The 21,475-nt window shown below is 35.6% G+C and overlaps 3 protein-coding genes and 1 long non-coding RNA gene across 6 annotated transcripts; 1 reads left to right on the top strand and 3 right to left on the bottom strand.

Annotated features, from left to right (window-relative positions):
- The first annotated feature begins 455 nt into the window (after positions 1 to 455).
- Positions 456 to 3,888, top strand: LOC112710010 (polyadenylation and cleavage factor homolog 4). The gene is made up of 3 exons (XM_025762077.3): positions 456 to 773; positions 3,230 to 3,331; positions 3,416 to 3,888. The coding sequence occupies exons 1-3, from the start codon at positions 504 to 506 to the stop codon at positions 3,581 to 3,583; spliced, it is 540 nt and encodes a 179-aa protein (XP_025617862.1). The 5' UTR covers positions 456 to 503; the 3' UTR covers positions 3,584 to 3,888.
- A 1,525-nt stretch (positions 3,889 to 5,413) lies between these two features.
- Positions 5,414 to 9,483, bottom strand: LOC140175424 (uncharacterized). Its single transcript, XR_011866189.1, has 3 exons — positions 6,658 to 9,483; positions 6,340 to 6,427; positions 5,414 to 6,008 (listed from the first exon to the last, which is right to left on the bottom strand). It is a non-coding gene; the product is annotated as an uncharacterized lncRNA (long non-coding RNA).
- Positions 9,484 to 10,962: 1,479 nt separating this feature from the next.
- Positions 10,963 to 16,723, bottom strand: LOC112710007 (uncharacterized). 3 transcript variants are annotated; one of them, XR_011866185.1, is made up of 4 exons: positions 12,745 to 16,723; positions 12,100 to 12,174; positions 11,744 to 11,816; positions 10,963 to 11,481 (listed from the first exon to the last, which is right to left on the bottom strand). XR_011866185.1 is itself a non-coding variant. In XM_025762059.3 (3 exons), exons 1-3 carry the CDS (start codon positions 16,430 to 16,432, stop codon positions 11,290 to 11,292), a joined length of 573 nt encoding a protein of 190 aa, XP_025617844.2. In that variant the 5' UTR covers positions 16,433 to 16,636; the 3' UTR covers positions 10,963 to 11,289. The 3 variants fall into 3 exon arrangements, 1 of the variants encoding a protein (XP_025617844.2); XR_011866184.1 differs by having other exon boundaries at positions 12,100 to 12,169; XM_025762059.3 differs by lacking the exon at positions 12,100 to 12,174 and having other exon boundaries at positions 16,125 to 16,636.
- A 1,026-nt stretch (positions 16,724 to 17,749) lies between these two features.
- On the bottom strand, positions 17,750 to 20,030 carry LOC140173183 (uncharacterized). Its single transcript, XM_072203823.1, has 2 exons — positions 19,664 to 20,030; positions 17,750 to 18,371 (listed from the first exon to the last, which is right to left on the bottom strand). Exons 1-2 carry the CDS (start codon positions 19,850 to 19,852, stop codon positions 17,973 to 17,975), a joined length of 588 nt encoding a protein of 195 aa, XP_072059924.1. The 5' UTR covers positions 19,853 to 20,030; the 3' UTR covers positions 17,750 to 17,972.
- Between the last annotated feature and the right edge of the window lie 1,445 nt (positions 20,031 to 21,475).

Here is a 21,475-nt window from a genome sequence, read left to right as displayed (position 1 = left end):
ACAAAATATCCTACATGACAACAATAGAAGAACAATGTCGATAATTTAGAGAATAAGTACAAGTTTCAGAGTCACAAAATAACCGTAGATGCATCAATATATTTATTTATCATTTTTTATAATTAAAATAAAATATTTTCTATAAAACTAAAAAAAATATTAAATACATATATTAATACATCTACGGATGATTTTGTACCTTTGGAGCTTGTACTTATTCTCCAAATTATTGACATTATTCTTATATTACTGCCATGTAAGATATTTTGTTAATTATTTATTTTTAACTTAACGGTGGGACTAAATTAAAGCTAAATAAAACTCTTTTTATATTTAAATAAGACATTTTAAATCTTAAATACCAAAATAAAATTACACTCAAATATAACAGACTATTTAATTCTTTCTCCGTAAAAAATAAAAAATTAAAACTTTAAAAAAATCTAAACGTACTTCTTTTCTTCCCCGTTTCCAAACACACCCTATCGGCCAACGCGAAACCCATGAGCAATGAGATCGCACAGAAGCCTCCCCCTTCCATGCTCGTTGACAGGTTCAAGGCTATGCTCAAGCAGCGCGACGACGAGCTCAGGGCCACCGCCGGTCACGTGTCCCCTCCGTCTACGGAAGAAATCGTTCAGCTGTACGAGATGCTGCTGTCGGAGCTCACGTCCAATCAGAAGCTCATTATCAACGATCTCACCTTCATCGCTGTGCACCAGAGTGAGCATGCCAGGGGCATCGCCGACGCTATCTGCGCTCGGATTCTCAAGGTCTGTCTCGGTTTCCGCGGAAAAGTTCCTCTCTTTTTCTCTTTGTTCTCGGAATTTCGTAAAAATCCCATTTTGGAGCTAGGATCGAAGATACTGCCACTGTTATATTTGGGTGAAAGTTTCAGTTTTCGTAACTTGAATGACAGAAGTTGGGTTCAAAGTCTTTCGGATTTTATTTTAGGAAAAAAGACAACCCTGACTTTTCAAACTTTTTACAAATACATCCCTGACAAAATTTAAATACAAAAAAGTCCCTTACTTTAATAAACGGAGGACAATTTAGTCTTTCCGTCTATTTGCCTCTCATACACCTAACGGAACTGGCTGACATGGCTGAAACGGTATTCAGGTGTCCGTTACGGTGTCACGTTAGAAGGGAAAAAAGTTCGAAGAACAAATAAGTCCTTGACGTCATTTTATAAATAAAGTTCGAAGTACAAATAAGTCCTTGAGAATTTTTTTTTTTCAAAATTAATAAACTCATTTCCTAAATTCTCTCATCTATCTTTCTCCATTTTTATATTTCTCTCTACTATTTTTACTCTATATATAATTATATTTTATATTAGTGATTTGACAAATCAAAATATGCCATTCGATATTTTTTTACAATTAAAATATTTTAAATGTAAAATTATACACATTAAATTATTTTAAATTTTCAATAACGAATGTTAAAATTAATTACTAATAAAAAATTAGACTTTTCATATAAAAATAATAATTAAAAATCTTATTATTTAATTTTTTATCTGCAATATCTTGGTCTTCTTAGTCAGAAACTTTTGTCAACTTACGACTTTTTTGTAAAAGTAGTTTGGTTTTATAAATGTTTTGTGTCATGCATAATTTATACTGTTAGAACAAAGTGAACTATAATTTAAAAAATATTCTCGTAATGTTATTATGCATAAAAATACTAGTTCTAATATAATACACAAATGCACTAATGCTAACTTAATACATTAATGATGCACAAATGAACTAATGCTAACTTGATGCATAAATGAACTGATGCTAACTAATGCCACTGGTATGATAAAAACTGAACTAATGCAATTTAACAAATTCTAATATAATACACAAATGCACTAAAAATAAACTAATGCAATTTAAGAAAAAGAGTAAAAACATAACAAGTCCAATTTCTACAATTTTAATACAAATAATTTAAATTGTAGAATAAAACAAGTTAACTAGATTTCAAAATACAAGCATAATTTTATCAGAAATTATTTTTAATATGGAAAGAAAATTGGTGTTTTGGTTGAATATTGACATTTGAAGTGTATTACAGTATTGTGGAAATTATTCAACACGCCCCCACATGTTGGCTAAGATGCTGCCACGTGTTCAACACGCTCCCCACGTGTTGGTCAGAATGATGCCACGTGTTCACCACGCCCCACGTGTTGACTTCCCACAAAAAAAATCCACCCATCTATAATTACATCACATTCTCCCATTTTCAACAAAAACACCAATATTTTTTCCATACAAAAAAAAATTAGCCTAATTTTATAAACTAAATTCTCATAATAGAAGCATAATAGAAGTATAATGAAAAAAAAATTCTCAAGGACCTATTTGTCCTTCGAACTTTTTTCTCCTTCCAACGTGGCACCGTAACGGACACATGTACACCGTTTCAGCCACGTCAGTTCCGTTAGGTGTATGAGAGGCAAATAGACGAAAAGACTAAATTGTCCTCCGTTTGTTAAAATCAGGGACTTTTTTGCATTTAAATTTTGTCAGGAATATATTTGTCAAAAGTTTGAAAAGTTAGGACCTGTCTTTTTTCCCTTATTTTATTTTGTTGTTTTTGACTTTTTGTTTCTAACAATGAAAGGTGTGTGCGTGTGTGTGAGAGAGGGGACTTCAGTAACTCTGCTATTTCTGCTTTTAGGTCTAATCTTATCTGAAAAGCAATGTCGCCCAGACATAGAGTGAACAAATGGGTCATCCTCAACTCGTACTATATTATGTGTATTATCATCATTCAACTAAAACAATTAGTTGCTAATGGTCATTCAAAGAACAGGAATTAGTGCAATCTAACTGATTAGAAAAGGGAAGATTAGGTGAAAGTATGCAAACACGTTTTGAGTACTTTAATTCCTTTCAGGAAACTCTAAGGGGGCAAATTGAATCTGGCGTCGTATCTAAAGGAAGTTGTTACTTTACTTTTGCTGAATTGAAGTCTTGCTATAACTTGACAAAGAAAGGTCCATTATCGGGTATTTGATTATATATAGGCTTAGGAACACTTTCTCAGATTTCTTTTCACAAATACAACAGATCAGAAGAAATGATATACCTAATTCTATATTGTTAATGATGGACTCCAACTATGTAATTTGTGACTAAGTGGTAGAGAGTTAGTTTGGGGTTGATTTTTAGAACCTCTGTTGAATTATACGCCTTGTTATGCCACTTGTTGAATCTCCTTTGTGCAGGTGCCTGCAGAGCAAAAGCTTCCTTCACTCTATCTCTTGGACAGTATAGTGAAGAACTTTGGAGAGGAATATGTTGAATACTTTGCATTACGCCTGCCCGAAGTAGGTCAATTAGATTCACATTATTGTTTTACTTTGTATCATTTTGTTCTGTTCACTTAACTTCTCGTTCTGTTCTGTCTCCAGGTTTTCTGTGAGGCATACAGGCAGGTTCAGCCTCATTTGCACCCTGCTATGCACCATCTCTTTGGCACCTGGTCAGAAGTCTTTCCACCGTCTGCCCTACGCAAGATTGAAGCTGAGTTGCAACTTTCTCAAGTAACTGCGGCAGTTGGAGCGCTCAACTGTGGATAGAGTAAGCTTTTCGATTACATCTCTGTCTTTGATACAAAAATTGTCCAGGGGCTAGTCTGACACTTGTTTTTATCAGCTTATTCCCCAAGGTTGTAATTTTTATAGAGCTGTTTTTTGTACACGTTACCCCAATCAGAGTAAATTTTTGTGACAAATATGACAGACTCGCAATTTTTGTGAGACCAGAAGTTACCTTGACCCTTCTGAGTGGAAGCCTTACCCTTAGGGTATTCAAATTTCTTTTTGTAAGGACACAAGATAATAAGAAATGATAATATCGGTGGTTGTGCAAATACAAATTAAATATAATGGGAGCAATTATAGGGAGAAAAAGACAAAAAAGTGTAAAAACATAAATGGTTATCTTGATTGATTTTTGAATCATGGATGATTTTAATATACATAATTCTCTAGCTTAATGATGCTAGGTATGGACAAAATCCAAATCTATGTGAATCCGGTTCTTGTGACCAACAGAAAAAGGATGAAAGCAACGAAAACAAGTATATGGTCTTTCATGCAGGTACCAAGTATCTAATAGGCTAACAGAGAAAAGTGATGTTTATAGTTTTGGAGTATTTTTATAGGAGATAATCACAGGTAAACCAGCAATAATTAAAGCCCATAATGATGTTTAAAACAGAAATGGCTGGATCTTAAGTTTATTATTGTTGTCATATGCATATTTGTATCTTGAAATTTTTCCGTTCAAAGATTTTTCCTCTTTTTTTAGTTCGTTCTTAGTTTATTAAAAAGACTAATACAATTAGTCAATTGTTGTTATACTTGATATAAAGATTATGTTATCGTAATTCCTGAAACATTTTAATACGCAAGATTAGTTTTAATATAAAACAGATTAACAAAGAGGGCAAATTCCACTATCGAGATAGAGAAAGAGAATCCTATCAAAGTTTTGCTGAGGTAATAAATTTTCGCAATTACAAACTTTTTGAAAAAATTATCAAAATAGTATCATTAGTTAAAAAAAAAAAAAAGAAACAGCTTTTGTCTGATTGTTGCCGTAAAAACAATCCTCTTTCCTCACCTTTTTTCCTTCACAACATCAGAAACTTGAACGTTTGTTTTCCCATTTTGGTATACCATGATTTGGATCAAGTATATACTCAAACATATGGTTTTGGAGTTAAAAGGAAAAATATACATTATTTTGGGATAATTCCCAACATTGGCGTGATTGTATTGGTGTGAATTACTCCAATAAAACAAACCCTGAGGAACACAAACGAGTGGCGATTTCCAGTAAGTTATTGAACTTAAATTAAGCAAATAGCAGGCAAAGTCATGAAAGAAGAATGAATGAAACGTGTATGGTACTTCATTTATTTAACTATATTATTGACAAAGAATTGCAAAATGGACTAAAGAGGGTTATCAATCAAATACTCAAAGTGCATTTTAGAAGCGTAAGAGACTCCAACCCTCTCAAGGCCATAACACTGCATTGATCAGTGAATCAATAATTGCATTGGTGATTGTCTTTGCTTTGCTTCCAAGATCAGCAGTTCCGTACTTCCCGTCTGCAATTGTGTTGAGATTCAAATGGCGCAACATTGGAACACCACTCAGCAGTAAAGCAGTTGGATTTGCCAAAATTCTACACGAGCAAAAGTCCAGTGGAAATACAGGTAAGCAACAGAAATATGACCCTAAATTCAATAAAGGTTGTAATTTTCAAGGTTAGAGCTTGTTTGTGACCAGTATGGGAGAAGTAAATTGACAACAATTACTATTCACAATTTTATCCTTTTTAAAGAAGAAAAAAGAACACCAAATTAGTTTTATGAAATTGCAGAGGGCAAACCGATATTGAGCACTTTCATGAAACAGTCATTCAAAGAAATCCCATATTCTGTAATAAGTTGATAACAAGGTGGAAAAGATCCATAACAGATAATATAAGGTTGAGAAAGAACTTTGCAGCTTGCTTTTCCAGCAATATCCGGTGCTGAACCATGTACAGCCTCAGCTAGTGCAATACCTCATCAATGCCCCATACATGGGAAATTTTTTGCCAAGGTTTGGGTCCTTCAAGTAGAGAGATTCTTTCCTCCTCATCTTTGCCTTTTATTCATGCAGACCCCTTACCTTTTTTTTACATATCCCAAAATCACTTGAATGGTTTCAAGATTGATGTGAAAGAAGAAAAGCTCTTCCTTCTTGAGGATTCAAAAAGTTTTCCTTCAATTGTCTGTGTTATCTTGGCAGAGGATTTATTATTGATGAAAAGCCACAGATTAAAGAAGTAGGCGATGTTCTAGTCTAATACATTTTACCTAGGGTGCAACCAAGCATTGAATTGCTACCGGTTTTTCAAGTCACACAGGCTAGCAGTCCCAATTATAGATTCAATGTTTCAAGAAAGAAATCATACTGCTTTCATGGTCTCTGGCAAGCCCAATACCTATACAGGAAAGATAAGTTTTTAATTGTCAAGTTTACTATAAGAAGCCCAATACCCATTGAATTTAAATTTTGCAACATTAGTTACTATCATCTGATGTCTTTCAGTAAGCACAATTGAATTCTTGCATTATCATATCTACTAAACGACTTGCATGTTCTTGGAATCCTAGACTCTACGTTTAAAACATTTTTCTTCCTAATTGGATTGACTTTTCAATAATAAAGAAAAATAATGCATTTCAAGAAGTAAAGTAACCCTTTTCCTTCCTAATTGGAATAACTTTTCAAGAATAAAGAAAAATAATGCATTTCAAGAAGTATGTGCGTACCCGTATGCCTTTGACCCCTCTCATTCACATAAAATGGTGTAAAATCAGAATCAATAGTACCAGTAATCATCATCAGAGTAATCCGAGTCTGCAATATACCATACAAAATCACAAATACTGTAAGCAATAAAGAAGCAATCATGAAAAAGTTTACCTTTTTGGAAAATTTTGGCACCCATAAGATGGTTTTATTTAAATACTAAGAATGAAAAGATAATAAACATTGCATTGGTGTATTAACAAGGGAATGAAAATGGTTGATGCAAAGAATGAGCATGACTGCATGAGTTTTGGGGAGATGAGAGCAAAAACACTTACCCAGGTAGTAACGGGCAAATTCAATCCGTAGGTCTTCCATCGCTTTCAGCTTACGCGTCAAAGGACATTCATTCCCAATGTAGATATTTTCTATGGATGCAAGCAAATGTTCTTCTCTTATATTATGAAGGTAGTCACAGTATCTGATTCTTAAATTTTTGAGAGAGGTAAGATGGTGAAGTCCCTTGCAGTCAAGCGTCTCCAGATTTGGTAATTTCCTCAATTCTAGATACTCAAGAGAAGCAGGAAGGGAACCCTCTCCTGGGAACGACTTTACATCACAGCATCGATAAAGCTGAAGATGGGTAAGGCCTTCACTCTGCAAACCCTTTGATGCTATCCAACTCGCGAGTTTGTGGCACTCAGTGAGTTGAAGTTTTTCAAACTCGGCGGGAGGCCCTCGTCAGCAAAACAATCGATTTTTGGGCAATCGTATTGATGCAGCTCCTCTAGATGGGGCGCAGCCATAACAATTGATAACTCTTTCAAGTTTTGATGAGGTTGTAACTTGCCAAGTATATCTCTTTCAGTTTGAACATCATCAATGTCACCATCTGGAAGCCAATTCAATTCTAAAGTGTTGATGTGCTTCTTGTTACCCATCTTTGCCTCCAAAACTTCACCACTATTCTTGACATTCTCCAACTTGGAAATGCAAAATGAGCCATGGAGATTGTCCAGCGTTCCCAGTTCTCTTATCCCAGTTTCTTCATGCTTGCCGACGATATAATCACTTAAGAAGTTTAGATGCTTTAGCTTGGTTATTTCCTTCGGCATCTCTTTCAGATGAGAAGCACCTCGAATGTCAAGGTGGCGCAGGTTCACAAGACCTTGCATGCCTCTGGGGAGCATCTCTAACTCAACACAATTCTTCAGCTTCAAAGTTTGGAGATTGTATAATTTACATATTGACTCGGGTAATGTCACAATAGGTGTGTCAAACAGATTCAAATAACGCAAATGGATTAATTCACCTATTGAATCAAGCAATGAGGCTAGCAAAAGCTGTTCAAATGATAAAACTCTTAAACACCCCAATTGTTGGCGTAAGAGGCAAGGATCGCTTTCAATATCAATTGATTTACGATGGTGAAAAAAAGAAAAATATATATAGAAACGTTTCTCATGTGTACTGCTCTATTATTGGCCTCTTGAAATAATTTGATGCTATCCTCATCTTCTGTAGCGGCATATGACAAATGACGAATTTTGTTGTCTATCACGTGTTGATTGCCGAATTCTTTGACTTTGAAATAGAATTTTCCAGCAAAAACCGTTGCTAGATCATGCATAAAATCATGCATTACAAATAACTTTTCATTAGTACTGGAAGGTTGAAAAAATGACCTTGCAACTAATTCATCAAAATATGCACAACCAACATTTTCTAATGCGTTGTTTTCCTTTGGTTGTAAAAGGTCTTCAGCCACCCATAACAAAATTAATTCATCTTTGTCAAATTCATAATCCTCCGGAAATATTGAGTATATTCTTCCAATGGCCTTCAATACGCTTATTGCACAATAAACCTCCAAGAGTTTTTACAGCCAAAGGTAACCCCTTACACTTTTCAACAATTCTTCTACCAATTGGTTCTAGAGTTGCATACTGATTAGGATTAGTAGAAATAGATGAATGCTTCAAAAATACCGACCAACAATCTTCATCCGACAATAAACTAAGTCGATAATGTAGATTGTTAGCGACAAACACAGAAGCAACCTTTTCACTAAGGGTTGTTAGGAGAATCTTACTTCCAGTATTCCCATAGTGAAAAGGTTTTAGAAAATCCTCCCACATATCTCGTCGATCATGCCAAACATCGTCTAAAACAACTAAAAATCTCTTTCCTGTCAGCTTTTCTTTCAAATCAGTTTGAAGTGAATCAAAATGATCCACGTTACAAGAGGAAGAATCTATTGCCCCTATTATTGTCCTTGTAACATTAACAGGGTTAGGATTTTCAGCAACACACACCCATGCTCTAGTGCCAAAATTTTCCATAACTTTGGCATCATTGTAAACCAATTGAGCCAAAGTAATTTTTCATATCCCACCCATACCTACAATGGGGATCACAGTCAGAGGTGATTCACCATCGCGGGTATCATCTAACAGCTTTTTGATTATGTTCTCCTTGTCTTCCTTCCGACCAAATATGTCGGAATGTACAACGAGAGATGTGGATGGAATTCTCCATGACGAGATGTCCATCTTGGCACTCTCTCTCAGACAAAGTTTACCTTTTCGTCGTACCCCAGACTCTAGTTTGCCAACTATATTTTCAATGACAATGACACCACTATCTTCAATAATTGAATCAACAGGGCGAGACCAGTCATAAGAATTACCTGGATCCCTTGGAGCAGCAGTGGCAGCTTTAGTGGAGAGTTCATCGAGAAAGTCATCAGCCATATAGAGCATCTTGGAGATCAACAAGCCACTTCTTCACTCTCTCGTCACTGAACTGCTTCAGCTCAGCATCATCAAGCACAGGTCCAACATCACACAGACAATCATCCAACCTTTCAAGCAACTTAAGCTCAGAGTCATTTCTTTCGAGCACAAAGTCATCTTCAAGTATTGAAGACAGCTTCTTTGAAACAGCATCAACAAAAGAAGACAGATAAGCTCGACCCTCAAGTTTTGCAGCCATGATTGAAAATCAAGTGCAGAAGATGATGAGAAAAGAATGAAGGGGGTTGAGGGAAGTTGTTGTAGGTAGATCGATGTAATGTATTCAGATCTCTGGGTTTCTAAAAGCACAAGGAATCTCAAGTGTTTGCCATTTGCAGTGCACTAACCATGCTCGTTGCTTAGTAATATATTTATATAGTGCTGAAACCTGTATAATAATTAAACTCAAACCACTTGTAGATAAAACAATAATTCAATAAATAATAAAACATACAGCATTCGTTGACTTGATTTGTGACATCTTGGCTCCAGCCTCCACATACAAGAATTTAAAATCCTTCCAAAACTAAGCAACAAATTGAAGATACTGAGTTAGTCTTCCTCACAATTAATTTGATTAGTGGGTGCTGAGTTGTTTTGACAGATCTCATAGTAACAAATAATACTATCATACTATATTGGTGGTTGTGCAAATACCGCTTAAAATAATGGGAGTAATTATAGGGACAAAAAGACCAAAAAAGGTGTAGAAGCATGGATGGTTCTCTTGATTGATTTTTGTGCTATACAGAGAATAATGTTTTATATATTTTAGGGTAAAATATCTCATAATATATGAGACTTAGAAGATGATATATGCCTAGAGGCTACAAGCCTTAACATAGAAGACAAGCTTTGCATTGGTAGTTAGTTTAAAAAGGTACCTGAAAAAGATTTTGCTGCCCTCAAACTTTTGTGCAATTTTTGTGCTACTAGAATCTGTTGATGCAATTTTTGTACAAGCCTTAACATAGAATCTGTTGATGCAATTTTTGTGCTACTAGTAGATCATGCAGCAGTAAACATCACTTACATTAAAAAGAGAAAGCAAAATGGTAGAACAAACAATACTGCAAAAGACCATACATGATTGATGCTGTGACTTGTGACCGAGGTAAAGGAATGTTTGGCTACGGTTACAAATTTGGCTAAAAAAAATTAATAGTTGCAGAACCGTGATCATGAATTTGGCTACAGAAAGCAGCCCCTTGGCATGCTGTTACAGAAAGCATCCCCTTGGCGTGCCTCATACATATTTGTATCTTGAAGTTTTTGGGTTCAAAGAACAACTTTATTCTGTTTTCTTTAGTTGGTTCTTGGTTTATAAAAAGACTAATACAAATATAAAATGTTGTTTTAATTGATAAAGAGAACATATATTATAGTGATTCTTAACACAATTTAATCAGCAAGATTATTTTTAATATAAAAAAGAACAACAAAGAGGACAAATCCCACTATCAAGATAGAGAAAGAGGACCATATCCAAATGTTGCTAAAGAATAATTTTCTCAATTATAAACTTAGTGTAAAAATGATCAAACTTTTATCATTAATTAAAGAAAAAAAAAAGCTATTTTCTCATTGTTCCAGCAAAAACAATCATCTTTCTTCACCTTTTTGCCATGCCAATAACTAGTGATCCACGTACTTCCAACAACAGAAACTCGGGAGTTTGTTTTCCCATTTGGTTTATCATGATTTGGATCAAGTATATACATAGTCAAACATATGGTTTTGGAGATAAAAACAAAAATCATCCAGGCAGAGTCATGATTGTATTGATGGGAATTCCTCCAACAATAACTCAAATTTAAGCAAATAACAGGCAGAGTCAAGAAAGACGAATGAATGAAACATGCGTATGGTACTTCATTTATTTAACTGTATTATTGACAAAGAATTGTAAAATAGAATAAAGACGGTTATCAATCAAAAGCATTTTAGAAGTGTAAAAGACTCCGACCCTCTCAAGGCCATAACACTGCATGGGCAGTGAATATTGTAAGGCTTGCCCATGCCTTGTGGTTGTAAGGTCACACCATTAGATGAGTTTTCCCATTATGCTGACTGCTGAGGTAATCCTACTCCTCAAAAAAAAGCCAGGGAAAAATAAATAGGAAATTAACAGAAAACAAAACTAGCAGCAATTCCTTGCCCACTCAAGAGCGTAATTTAGAGATGATCAATAATTGCATTGGTGAACTCGGTTGTCTTTGCTTTGCCTCCAAGATCAGCAGTTCGGTACTTCCCTTCTGCAATTGTGTCGAGGATGGCATTTTGAATTTGGTCCACTTTGTCATGGAGATTTAAATGGCACAATATTGAAACACCACTCAGCAGTAAAGCAGTTGGATTTGCCGAATTCTACACAAGCACAAAGTTTCATAGGTTAGAACATGTTTGTGACCAATACCAGAGAAGTAAATTGACAACAATTACTATTCACAATTTTGTTTTTCAAATAAAGAGGAGATCAAATTAGTTTTATGAAATCACAGAGGGCAAACTGATCTTGAGCACCTTCATGAAACATGCATTCAAATCCCATATTCAGTAATAAGTTGATGATAAGGTGAACCGATCGATAAAAGATAATATAAGGTTGAGAAAGAACTTTGCAGCTTACCTTTCCAGCAATATCAGGTGCTGAACCATGTACAGCCTCAGCTAGTGCAATACCTCCCTCACCAATCTTGCAGCTGAAACATGTATGAAATGATGTCAGATGATAAGATTGTAGGTTCTAGAATTTGTTGACCAAAGTGCAAAAATTACCTTGCTGTCAAACCCAAACCCCTAACCAAGCCAGCACAAAGGTCACTAATAATGTTACAATAAAGGTTTGGCATCACTAGACAACAAAAAGAGCAGGATTTTTCACAAGCTGTAGATTATAAAAATGAATGAGAGTAATTCCATTTTCAATACTCAAAATGAATTTCCAAATACAATTGCACCCTAAATCCAAGTTCACAAATATACCATCATGCAGCAATTGTCAATGACAACTTCCTCATACTTTATCTCAGGGTACTTCTCTGCAACCTCACGACTGCCCTAAAACAAATTTCAAAATAGAAGGTTACTGTTAGATTCACAAATAAAATAAGATAGATATTTATAGGTAATTGGAAGGTAATGATAGACCTTGAGGAAAAGACCTTCAGTCTTCTGCATATTTATAGGTAAGAATTCAGAGTTACAACTAATTCAAAGAAACTATTCAATTCCCTAAGAATATACTAACAAGTAGATATAATAAAGAACCATATATAGCAAGATATTGAAGCCAGAAGGTGAGCAGGCAGATAAATTAAGATAAATTAAAAATATACTTTCATAAATATTATAAATAGGTCGAAACACTTTCAAAATCTACAACTTATCTCTTAAGTGTTCAAGATGACAGAATTATAAAAGAAAATCTTTAAAATTACAATTCAATGGCATAAGAAAAGTGAGCCTTTTTTTCTTGCTAATTGGAATGACTTTCACAAATAAAGCAAAATAATCTATTCAATGAACTTGTTGGTGTATTGAAAAGGGAATGAAAATGGTTGATCCAAAGAATTAGCATTGTAATTAGAGAGCATTGAGTTTAGGGAAGATCAGAGCAAAATCACTTACCTGTAACGAATTAAATCCGTGGGTCTTCCATCTCTTCTAGCTTCCACCTCAAAGGACATTCTTCCCCTATGTAGATATGTTCTATGGAAGCAAGCAAATGTTGTTCTGTGATATTCTCAAGCTTTTCACAGTCTGTAATTGCTAAACTTTTGAGGGAGGTAAGATGGTGAAGCCCCTTGCAGTCAAGCGTCTCCAGATTTGGAAAGTTTGACAATATTAGAGCCTGAAGAGAAGCAGGAAGGCAACCTCTCTTGGGAACGATTTTACATCAAAGCATGGACCAAGCCAAAGATGGGTAAGGCCTTCACTCTGCAAACCCTTTGATGTTATCCAACTTGCTAGTTTTTGGCACTTAGTGACTTCAAGTGTTTTCAAACTTGGCGGGAGGAACTCCTCAGCAAAGCAATTGATTTCTGGGCAATCACATATATGCAGCTCCTCTAGCTGGGGAACAGTCAACGTTAGCGCCGGCAAGGATACTAAACTGGGACACTCTGAGATGCTTAAATATTGGAGACTTGGAAGAGCCTGTGGCACCACAACACATTCCATGCTTTGGCATTTACTGATCATGAGTTTCTTGAGATTTGGAAAGTCCCCCAATGGAAGCAACTTCAGTGAATCACAACCCTCTACATATATCTCCCTTAGAGACTTGTGTTGCAGTTGATCTAAGAATGTTAATTTTGAACAGTCAGATATTCTCAGATATTGTAATGAAGAGGGCAAATAATCTGCTGAAATTGATATCGCTGACCGACAGTCCTTGATTTCCAGACATTGGACACTTGGGGGTTGGATGTGGGGCAGGTACTCCAATACAGACTGCGCCAGCTGGGTTTCTGAAATTACTAACTTCTGCGGTTCACCATTATTCGTAAAAACCGGAGAACTCTCTAGATATAATTGCTGAAGCTTGGGAGCTCTCGGCAGCGAACATGCAAGCTCTGAACATCTATCAATTGTAAATTCCTCCAGAGCCGGAAGGTGAGCAGGCAGATCTCCACTTAACACAGGACAGTTTCTTATTGAAAGGATTCTAAGCTAAGGAAAACCATCAAACTCATCAGGAAAATGCCACTCCCGCCAACAATACATATACTCAATCTTCAGAGTTTCGAGAGATTTGAAGGGTGTCTCCTGCTGAAATGATCCATTATTTTTGTTGTAAAACTCCAAACCAATCTTGTCCAACCGATCAAGATCAGAAAACTCCAAATGCTGTAAAGAGGGTAACTGTCCCAGTGAAGGAAGCTCACAACAATTCATACAACAATCCAGACTCAATTTGGTCATATTGGAGTAGCAAGAAAAGCCTAACCAATCTGGGAATCTTTCACCCGGATAACCCTTAATTGATAACTTATTCAAGTTTTCATGAGGTTGCAACTTGTCAAGTATATCTCTTTCGATTCCAATATCATCAATGTCACCATCTGGAACCCATTTCAGTTTTAAAGTGTTGATGTGCTTTTTGTTACCCATCTTTGCCTTCAAAGCTTCACCACTATTCTTGACATTCTCCAAGTTGGAAATGCAAAATGAGCCATGAAGATTGTCCAATGTTCCTAATTCTCGCATCCCATTCTCTTCTTGCTCGCTGACGATATAATCACTTAAGAAGTTTAGATGCTTTAACTTGCTCATTCCCTTTGGCATCTCTTTCAGACGAGAAGCCCCTCGAATATCAAGGTGGCAAAGGTTCAAAAGATCTTGCATGCAGCTCGGAAGCATCTTTAGCCTTAAACATTTTCTCAACTTCAAAGTTTGGAGATTGCATAATTTACATATTGACTCAGACAATGTCTCGATAAGTGTGAAAGATAAATTCAAATAACGCAAATAAATCAATTCACCTACTGAATCAGGTAATGATTTTAGAAAAATGTATTTAAATGACAAAACTCTTAAACACTCCAATTGTTGTCCTAAGAGCCAAAACTCGCTTTCCATAGTAATTGATGCTTGAAAGCGAAACAAAGGAAAATTTAAAAATGTTCTCATGTGTGTTGTTCCATTAAAGTCCTCTTGAAATAACTTGAAGTTGTCCTCATATTTTGTGGTATATGACAAATGTCGAATTTTGCTATCTATCATGTGCCGATTGCCAAATTCTTTGAGATTGAAATAGAATTTTCCAGCAAAAAACTTTGCTAGATCATGCATGAGATCATGCATTACAAATAACTTTCCACTAGCACTAGAAGGTTGAAAGAATGATCTTGCAACTAATTCATCAAAATATGCACAACCAATTTTTTCTAATGTGTTGTTTTCTTTTGGTTGTAAAAGATCTTCAGCAATCCATAGCAAAATTAATTCGTCTTTGTCAAATTCATAATCCTCCGGATATAATGAGCAATAAACAAAACACCGCTTCAAATAGGAAGGAAGATAGTGATAACTAACTCTTAATGCAGGAATAATCTTACTGTCATCTTCCGAGAGTTCCCACATTTCACTTTCAAGTATATTTTCCCAATCTCCTTTATTTAACTTATTACGCAATAAACCCCCAAGTGTCTTCACAGCCAAAGGTAACCCCTTACATTTTTCAACAATTTTTCTACCAATTTGTTCTAGAGTTGCATATTGTTTAGAATTAGTAGAAATAGATGAATGCTTCAAAAACATCGACCAACAATCTTCAATCAACAATAAACTTAGTCGATAATGTAAATTACTAGCCGTGAACACAGAAGCAACATTTTCATTACGGGTTGTTAGAAGAATCTTACTTCCATTATCCCCAAAACGAAAAGGTTTTAAAAAATCCTCCCACATGTCTCGTCGATCATGCCAGACATCATCTAAGACAACTAAAAATGTCTTTCCTGTCAACTTTTCTTTCAAATTAGTCTGAAGTGAATCAAAATTATCCGTTTCCTTCAAATTATTCCGAAGTGAATCAAACTTATCCATGTTACCCGGACAAGAATCTATTGCCCCTATTATTGTCTTTGTAACATTAACAGGGTCAGGATTTTCAGCAACACACACCCATGCTCTAGTGTCAAATTTTCCCACGACTTTGACATCACTGTAAACCAATTGAGCCAAAGTAGTTTTTCCTATTCCACCCATACCCACGATGGGGATCACAGTCACAGGTGACCCAACATCGCAGGTATCATCTAACAGCAATTTGATTATGTTCTCCTTGTCTTGGTCCCGACCAAATATGTCAGTACTTACAACGAGAGATGTGGACGGAATTCTCCATGACGAGATGTCCATCTTAGCACTCTCCTTCGGAAGAAGACGAAGATAACCTTTTCGTTTTACAACAGACTCTAGTGTGGCAACTGTTTTTTCGATGACATTGATGGCACTATCTTCAATACATGAATCAACATAGTGAGACCAGGGAGAAGAGTTACCTGGATCTCTGAGTGGCAGTGGCGGCTCTAGTGGCGAGTTCATCCAGCAAGTCATCAGCCTTATACAAAGCATCTTGGAGATCAACGAGCCACTTCTTCACTTTCTTGTCACTGAACTGCTTCAGCTCAGCATCATCAAGCACAGATCCAACATCAAATAGACTTCTCTCCAGCCTTCCAAGCAACTCCAGGGCAGAGTCGCTTCCTTCGAGGACAAAGTCATCATCTTCAAGTATTGGAGACAGCTTCTCCAAAACAGCATCAACAAAAGAAGAAAGATAAGCCCCACCTTCAAGTTTTGCAGCCATGATTCAAAATCAAGTGCACCAGATGATGAGAAAACAATGAAAGGGGTTGAGGGAAGTTGTTATACGTAGATCGATGTATTGTATTTAGATCTCTGGATTTTCTCAAGCACAAGGAATCTCAAGTGTTTGTGGTTTGTAGTGCACTAACAATGTTCTTTGCTTAGTTTTATATACTAGTGCTGAAACAACATATAATAATTAGTTAATAACATGATATGCATACTCGTACATACCCCAACAATTGTTATACTACAAGCAATAAAATCAACGAATTTACCAACTAAACTAAAAATGTACGTTAATTCACTTGGTTAGAGGAAGTAGTTCTTTTTTGCCCCCCTTAGATTTTAAACTCAAATTCCACTAGGCATTAAAAAATAATTAAAAATATAAAAAGAAGATTAAGGAATTTTTTATTTGTTGAATGGCAGCCAGCTGTTACAGATATAATATTAGTATTAAGTAATGTAAGAATCTATTTAAAAAATATATATATTTCTTAGAAAATTGTGTTCATACTCGATATTATCTCTAATAATTTTTTATAACACTTCCTCGAGCAGTGTTTCATGGTAAATTAAAACCACTTGCAGATAAAATAATAATTTAAAATTTCTATGAATTATGATACCTTTGCTCCAATGCAACGGCTAATAACTTAGCTTTTGTCTTGTCCCTTGTGATAATGATACATATGGTGAGAATCTAGTAGGACGCTTTTTATTTATCTTCTATATGATGATGCCACTTTCACTCCTACTACTGCTTGCTGGCTAGTGCCCCACTCTGTCTCAGGTTAGAACTTAGAACTACTTAGATTATACATACTTCACTATGTTATATTATATAAGTGACTCAATAATACCCTTCTAAGATGTATATTCATACTTGAGTATTAATATGAACTTTTATCAAAATCATGTTTACCAACGTTGAATGGTAAAAAGTTTGTTTATCTTAACATGACAAATTGGTAACTCATGAAACACAAAAGAAAAGTAGTGTAAATTCTATCTGTGTTTATTCTATTCATGCCACAAAAAATTACGAGTTATTGCTACTATTACAATCTTTTTGAACATTTAAAACATCAAAATTTTCGGCAACAAATCCATGATTTATAGTCAAATTTTCTCCTCGTAAACTTGCTGACATTGTGAGACAAGAACTTACCTTGATCCAAGCGGAAGTTTTAGGGTATTTAAATACTTTTTTTTTACAAGGACAAAGATAATAAGAAATATTGCAAAAACTAAAAATTATTGACTTAGACACTTAGGCTTTATTTGATTGGAGAGAAATAGACAGAACAGCAGATAAATCGAAAAAATTTCTTCATAAATTACACATCAAATTTGTAACTTTTTTCTCATCTCCTCTATTTCTCACCATTATATTGGTGGTTGTACAAATGCAAATTAAAATAATGGGAGCAATTAGAGGGAGAAAAAGATAAAACAAATATGAAAACAAACTAATGGTACTTCACTACATCTATTTAACTATATTATTGACAAATGTATATTCATATGGAATGAACTCAAACAAAAATTACTCCATTCTCTTTAATGGTATCGATAACAATACCCAGTTTACCTTCAATCCTTTCATTGTTTTTTGGTTCATAAGCCAATGCGTATACATCAGCCTCCTTTGATCGCTCGGCAATAAGCCTTCCAACCACTCTACATGCATTGTGATCTGTCAAGGAGGGGAGAGAGTTTCGAAGATCCTTAGCGTTTGTGGTAGCGACAGAGATCACTTTGCTTGTTCCTCGGTGCATCACCTTAGCATGAATAAATCTTTTTGAAAAGAAAACGTTTAGTAAGAACGGTCTCATGTACATATCTGTCCTCTGCTTCCATGATTTCCTGTTAGGTTTCTTTGCAGCTTCATTTCGAGATCTTCGGGTCCAAGCAGCTCGAATGAAAGAGCACCCCTACAAAACACAGATGTTGATACAAAGAGTAGATTGAGCATGGAGAAGGAGAAGATTAAAATTACTAACACCCTGATTTGGTCACTGACAATTTCAATCTTAGACAATCTAGTCACTATCTTTTTATTATACTCGAAATTCCTAAGCATATAAATCGTCAACGCAAGTTGTACATAATACACAAAGGAGGACTAATATTTCCAGTTTTTTTAATGGTAAGGGAGAAAGTTTTTTGGTAAAGCAATGATGAAAGGTGAATTTGTAATGTTCATATTCCTAGGGATTTCTTCCGGTAAATTGCATGATTAGGACAATTGTGCAGCGTGAAAATTGTTAGTAACTAAATTGGGAGAATAATACTACATGACTAACAAAATTTATCGATTTTTAGCCAATACTTGGTCAACTCTAAATACTAAATCCTAAATTCTAAACCATAAACTCTAAATTCTAAATTTTAATAGTATAAAAATAAGACGTTGGCTCAAAGTATTGACTAAGGTCGATAAATAAGTGTTGGCAGGCCATATCTTGTTTTGCAATTGTTTTTAGATCGTTCGTACAAGCTTGACCCTAAACGGGGAGAAAACAACAGAAGATTTGTGATCTATCTCCTTTGGCATTGCCATCAAGAACGAACCAAAAACCACGAGTTTTAAGTTACAACAGTTACAAGTCAAGATACTCCAAACATAACACACTAAAACAACCCACACCAAACATGCAACACATGAATAAGATCATCAGAAAAGCATTGTACACAATTATTTTAAAGAGAACTAATGAAATTATAGAGCTCTGCCACAGCAATCAAAATTAACGCCACTTCAAGTCTTTTGGTAGTTTCCAAGAGTTGTTTCTTTTGTGCCCATTCCACCATACTGCCTTGAGCTTATTAGTTTTAAGCATACCACTACCTCATGACATGCATGTCTGCGGTCTAGCTATAGCACCCAATTGTTATTATTACTAGCTTCTTGTATCCATTTCTTCCTCTCTTTGAACTCATTTTCTCCCCTGTACTCAATGTGAGTCTTTTGAAATGCATGTTTCTTGTCATGTGTTTTATTCCTTATAAACCTCATCTCCCAACTAGTCTCTTCTTTACCCATTATCCAATCTACAATTATTTTATTATTTACTATCACCTTTAATTCATCTTAGGCTTCAAGTTCATGAGAGGATGAAGTAGGGTACGAATGGCAATTGGATTAGAAAGGCTTTTAATAATTAACATAGAAAATAATGATTTCCAAGTGCAACCCTAATCAACTAGAAAGAAAGAAACTAACCTCAGAGAGATGAGTGTGAAGGTGGAGACTTGGCTGGATGGAGGAGAAGGACAACGAAGGAGGTGGAGCAGTGCCAACAGCTGACCACCAGCGGCCAGTGGAGGTGGCAGAAGAGAGACGGAGGAGCGGCGGACAGCTGTAAGGCCTGGGCAGTTGTGAAGGCGGCAATGCAAGTTGAAGTGGCGTCATCCCTCTTGATTGGAATTCTCTTTGGAATTGAAGAATAAGGAAAACAGGGGAGATAAGAGGCAGTTGGGAAAGCAAATGACAGTGGGTTTGAGAATTGAGAATTTGAGACACAGGAGACGCAAATGCACCACATCTTACCACATTCTGTCATTAATCATTATCTTTCCATTTTTTTTTCAATTTTTATATATAACAATTATAAAGAATCCTAAATAAGTTTATATTAAAAATTTAAATATTATTTAAACTATTAAAATTATGATAGGAGAACAATGCTTTTTCTAAACAATCTAAATAATAGGTTAAAAAAGTTATTTTAATTTCAAAAGTTAAATTTTAAATTAATTAAGTTTAATCATAATAAAAGGAAAATTTATTTTAATTTTAAAAATCAAATTTCAAATTAATTAGGTTTAATTATAATTTTGATTTTTTTATTTTTGCCGCAACGGCTCTTTCGCAATCTTGTGCCACCACCGCCACTATTGTATTGCGACTTCGGTGCCCCGCAGTTGCTGGTTCGTTACTTATTTTTTATTAACTAATTCGTATGTTCATTTTATTATGTATGCATATGGTTCTTTTTCATTCTAAAATTGATGTTTATTTAGGTATACTGTTGGTATTTTATTTGATTTGCTTGATTCTGAGTGCTCATACTTCGCAGGATGTTCATTTGATTACATATGCAGATGGTTCTTTTCACTAATATGTGGATGTTCATTATTAAACACCATTCAAAGAAACCCGAATTTATTCTCCCTCCAATATATAGTTTGAAAAAAAGAAACAAGTACGAACGCAATAAAAACAAAAGGGTGGTGGCGCAGTGACGGATTGGGTCGGACTTGGCCGTTGAAGACGTGTGACAGTGGTTTTGTTGCAATGACAAGTGGGTGAATGCCGCACTGAAAAGTTTCGTGTCGGCGACAGTGAACGGCGTCATAAGGGAGGCGGCGATGGGCGTCGTTGTAGGGGTTGCAACGGTAGAATCATTGTAGTGAAATTAGGGTTTAGGATAGCTAAAGATGAAAACAGAGTAAATCCCTATAATAGTCCCTGAGATTCGCATGAATACTCAATGTAGTCCTCAAGATCTCAATTTTCCCATAGTAGTCCTCCAGATAAAGTTCCGAGCACTCATAGTGGTCCCTGGACATATTTCTGGTGATGAGTCATCACCGGAGCGCTTACGTGGTGTCGTTTCACCACGTTGGAGCTAGCTTAGGTGGCACGTTTCCAGTTTATACCTACATTGGTCCCTCCCTCTATATTTAACCCTAAATTCTAAAATCCAAATCCCTAATCTTTTTCTTCGACAGCTCCCAGTCTCTGACCCTGACAGGTGTCAGTAGTCCACTTCTTTCTTCCAAGCTCCTTCGAGACATCACCGACAAACGAATTCATATGCAAAGCAAGCAATTGTGCCCAATCTCAAGAGGAATCTCCCCGGATAGTGAGTTTTGCCATAGAATCAAGTTGGTAAGGTTCTGAAACTTTTGAAGCTCCCTTGGAATAGAACCTTCTAGTTGATTCTGCATCAAACTCAATGTCTCCAAGCTGTCACACTCACTAATCTCAGCTGGTATCGGCCCTGAGAGAGCATTCAGTCCCGCCCAAATA

Source organism: Arachis hypogaea, chromosome 9 (assembly GCF_003086295.3).
Source record: "Arachis hypogaea cultivar Tifrunner chromosome 9, arahy.Tifrunner.gnm2.J5K5, whole genome shotgun sequence".
In the NCBI taxonomy this organism is placed as follows: domain Eukaryota; kingdom Viridiplantae; phylum Streptophyta; class Magnoliopsida; order Fabales; family Fabaceae; genus Arachis; species Arachis hypogaea.
The sequence above is the reverse complement of the archived record's forward strand: the minus strand, read 5'-3'. Positions and strand labels throughout refer to the sequence as shown.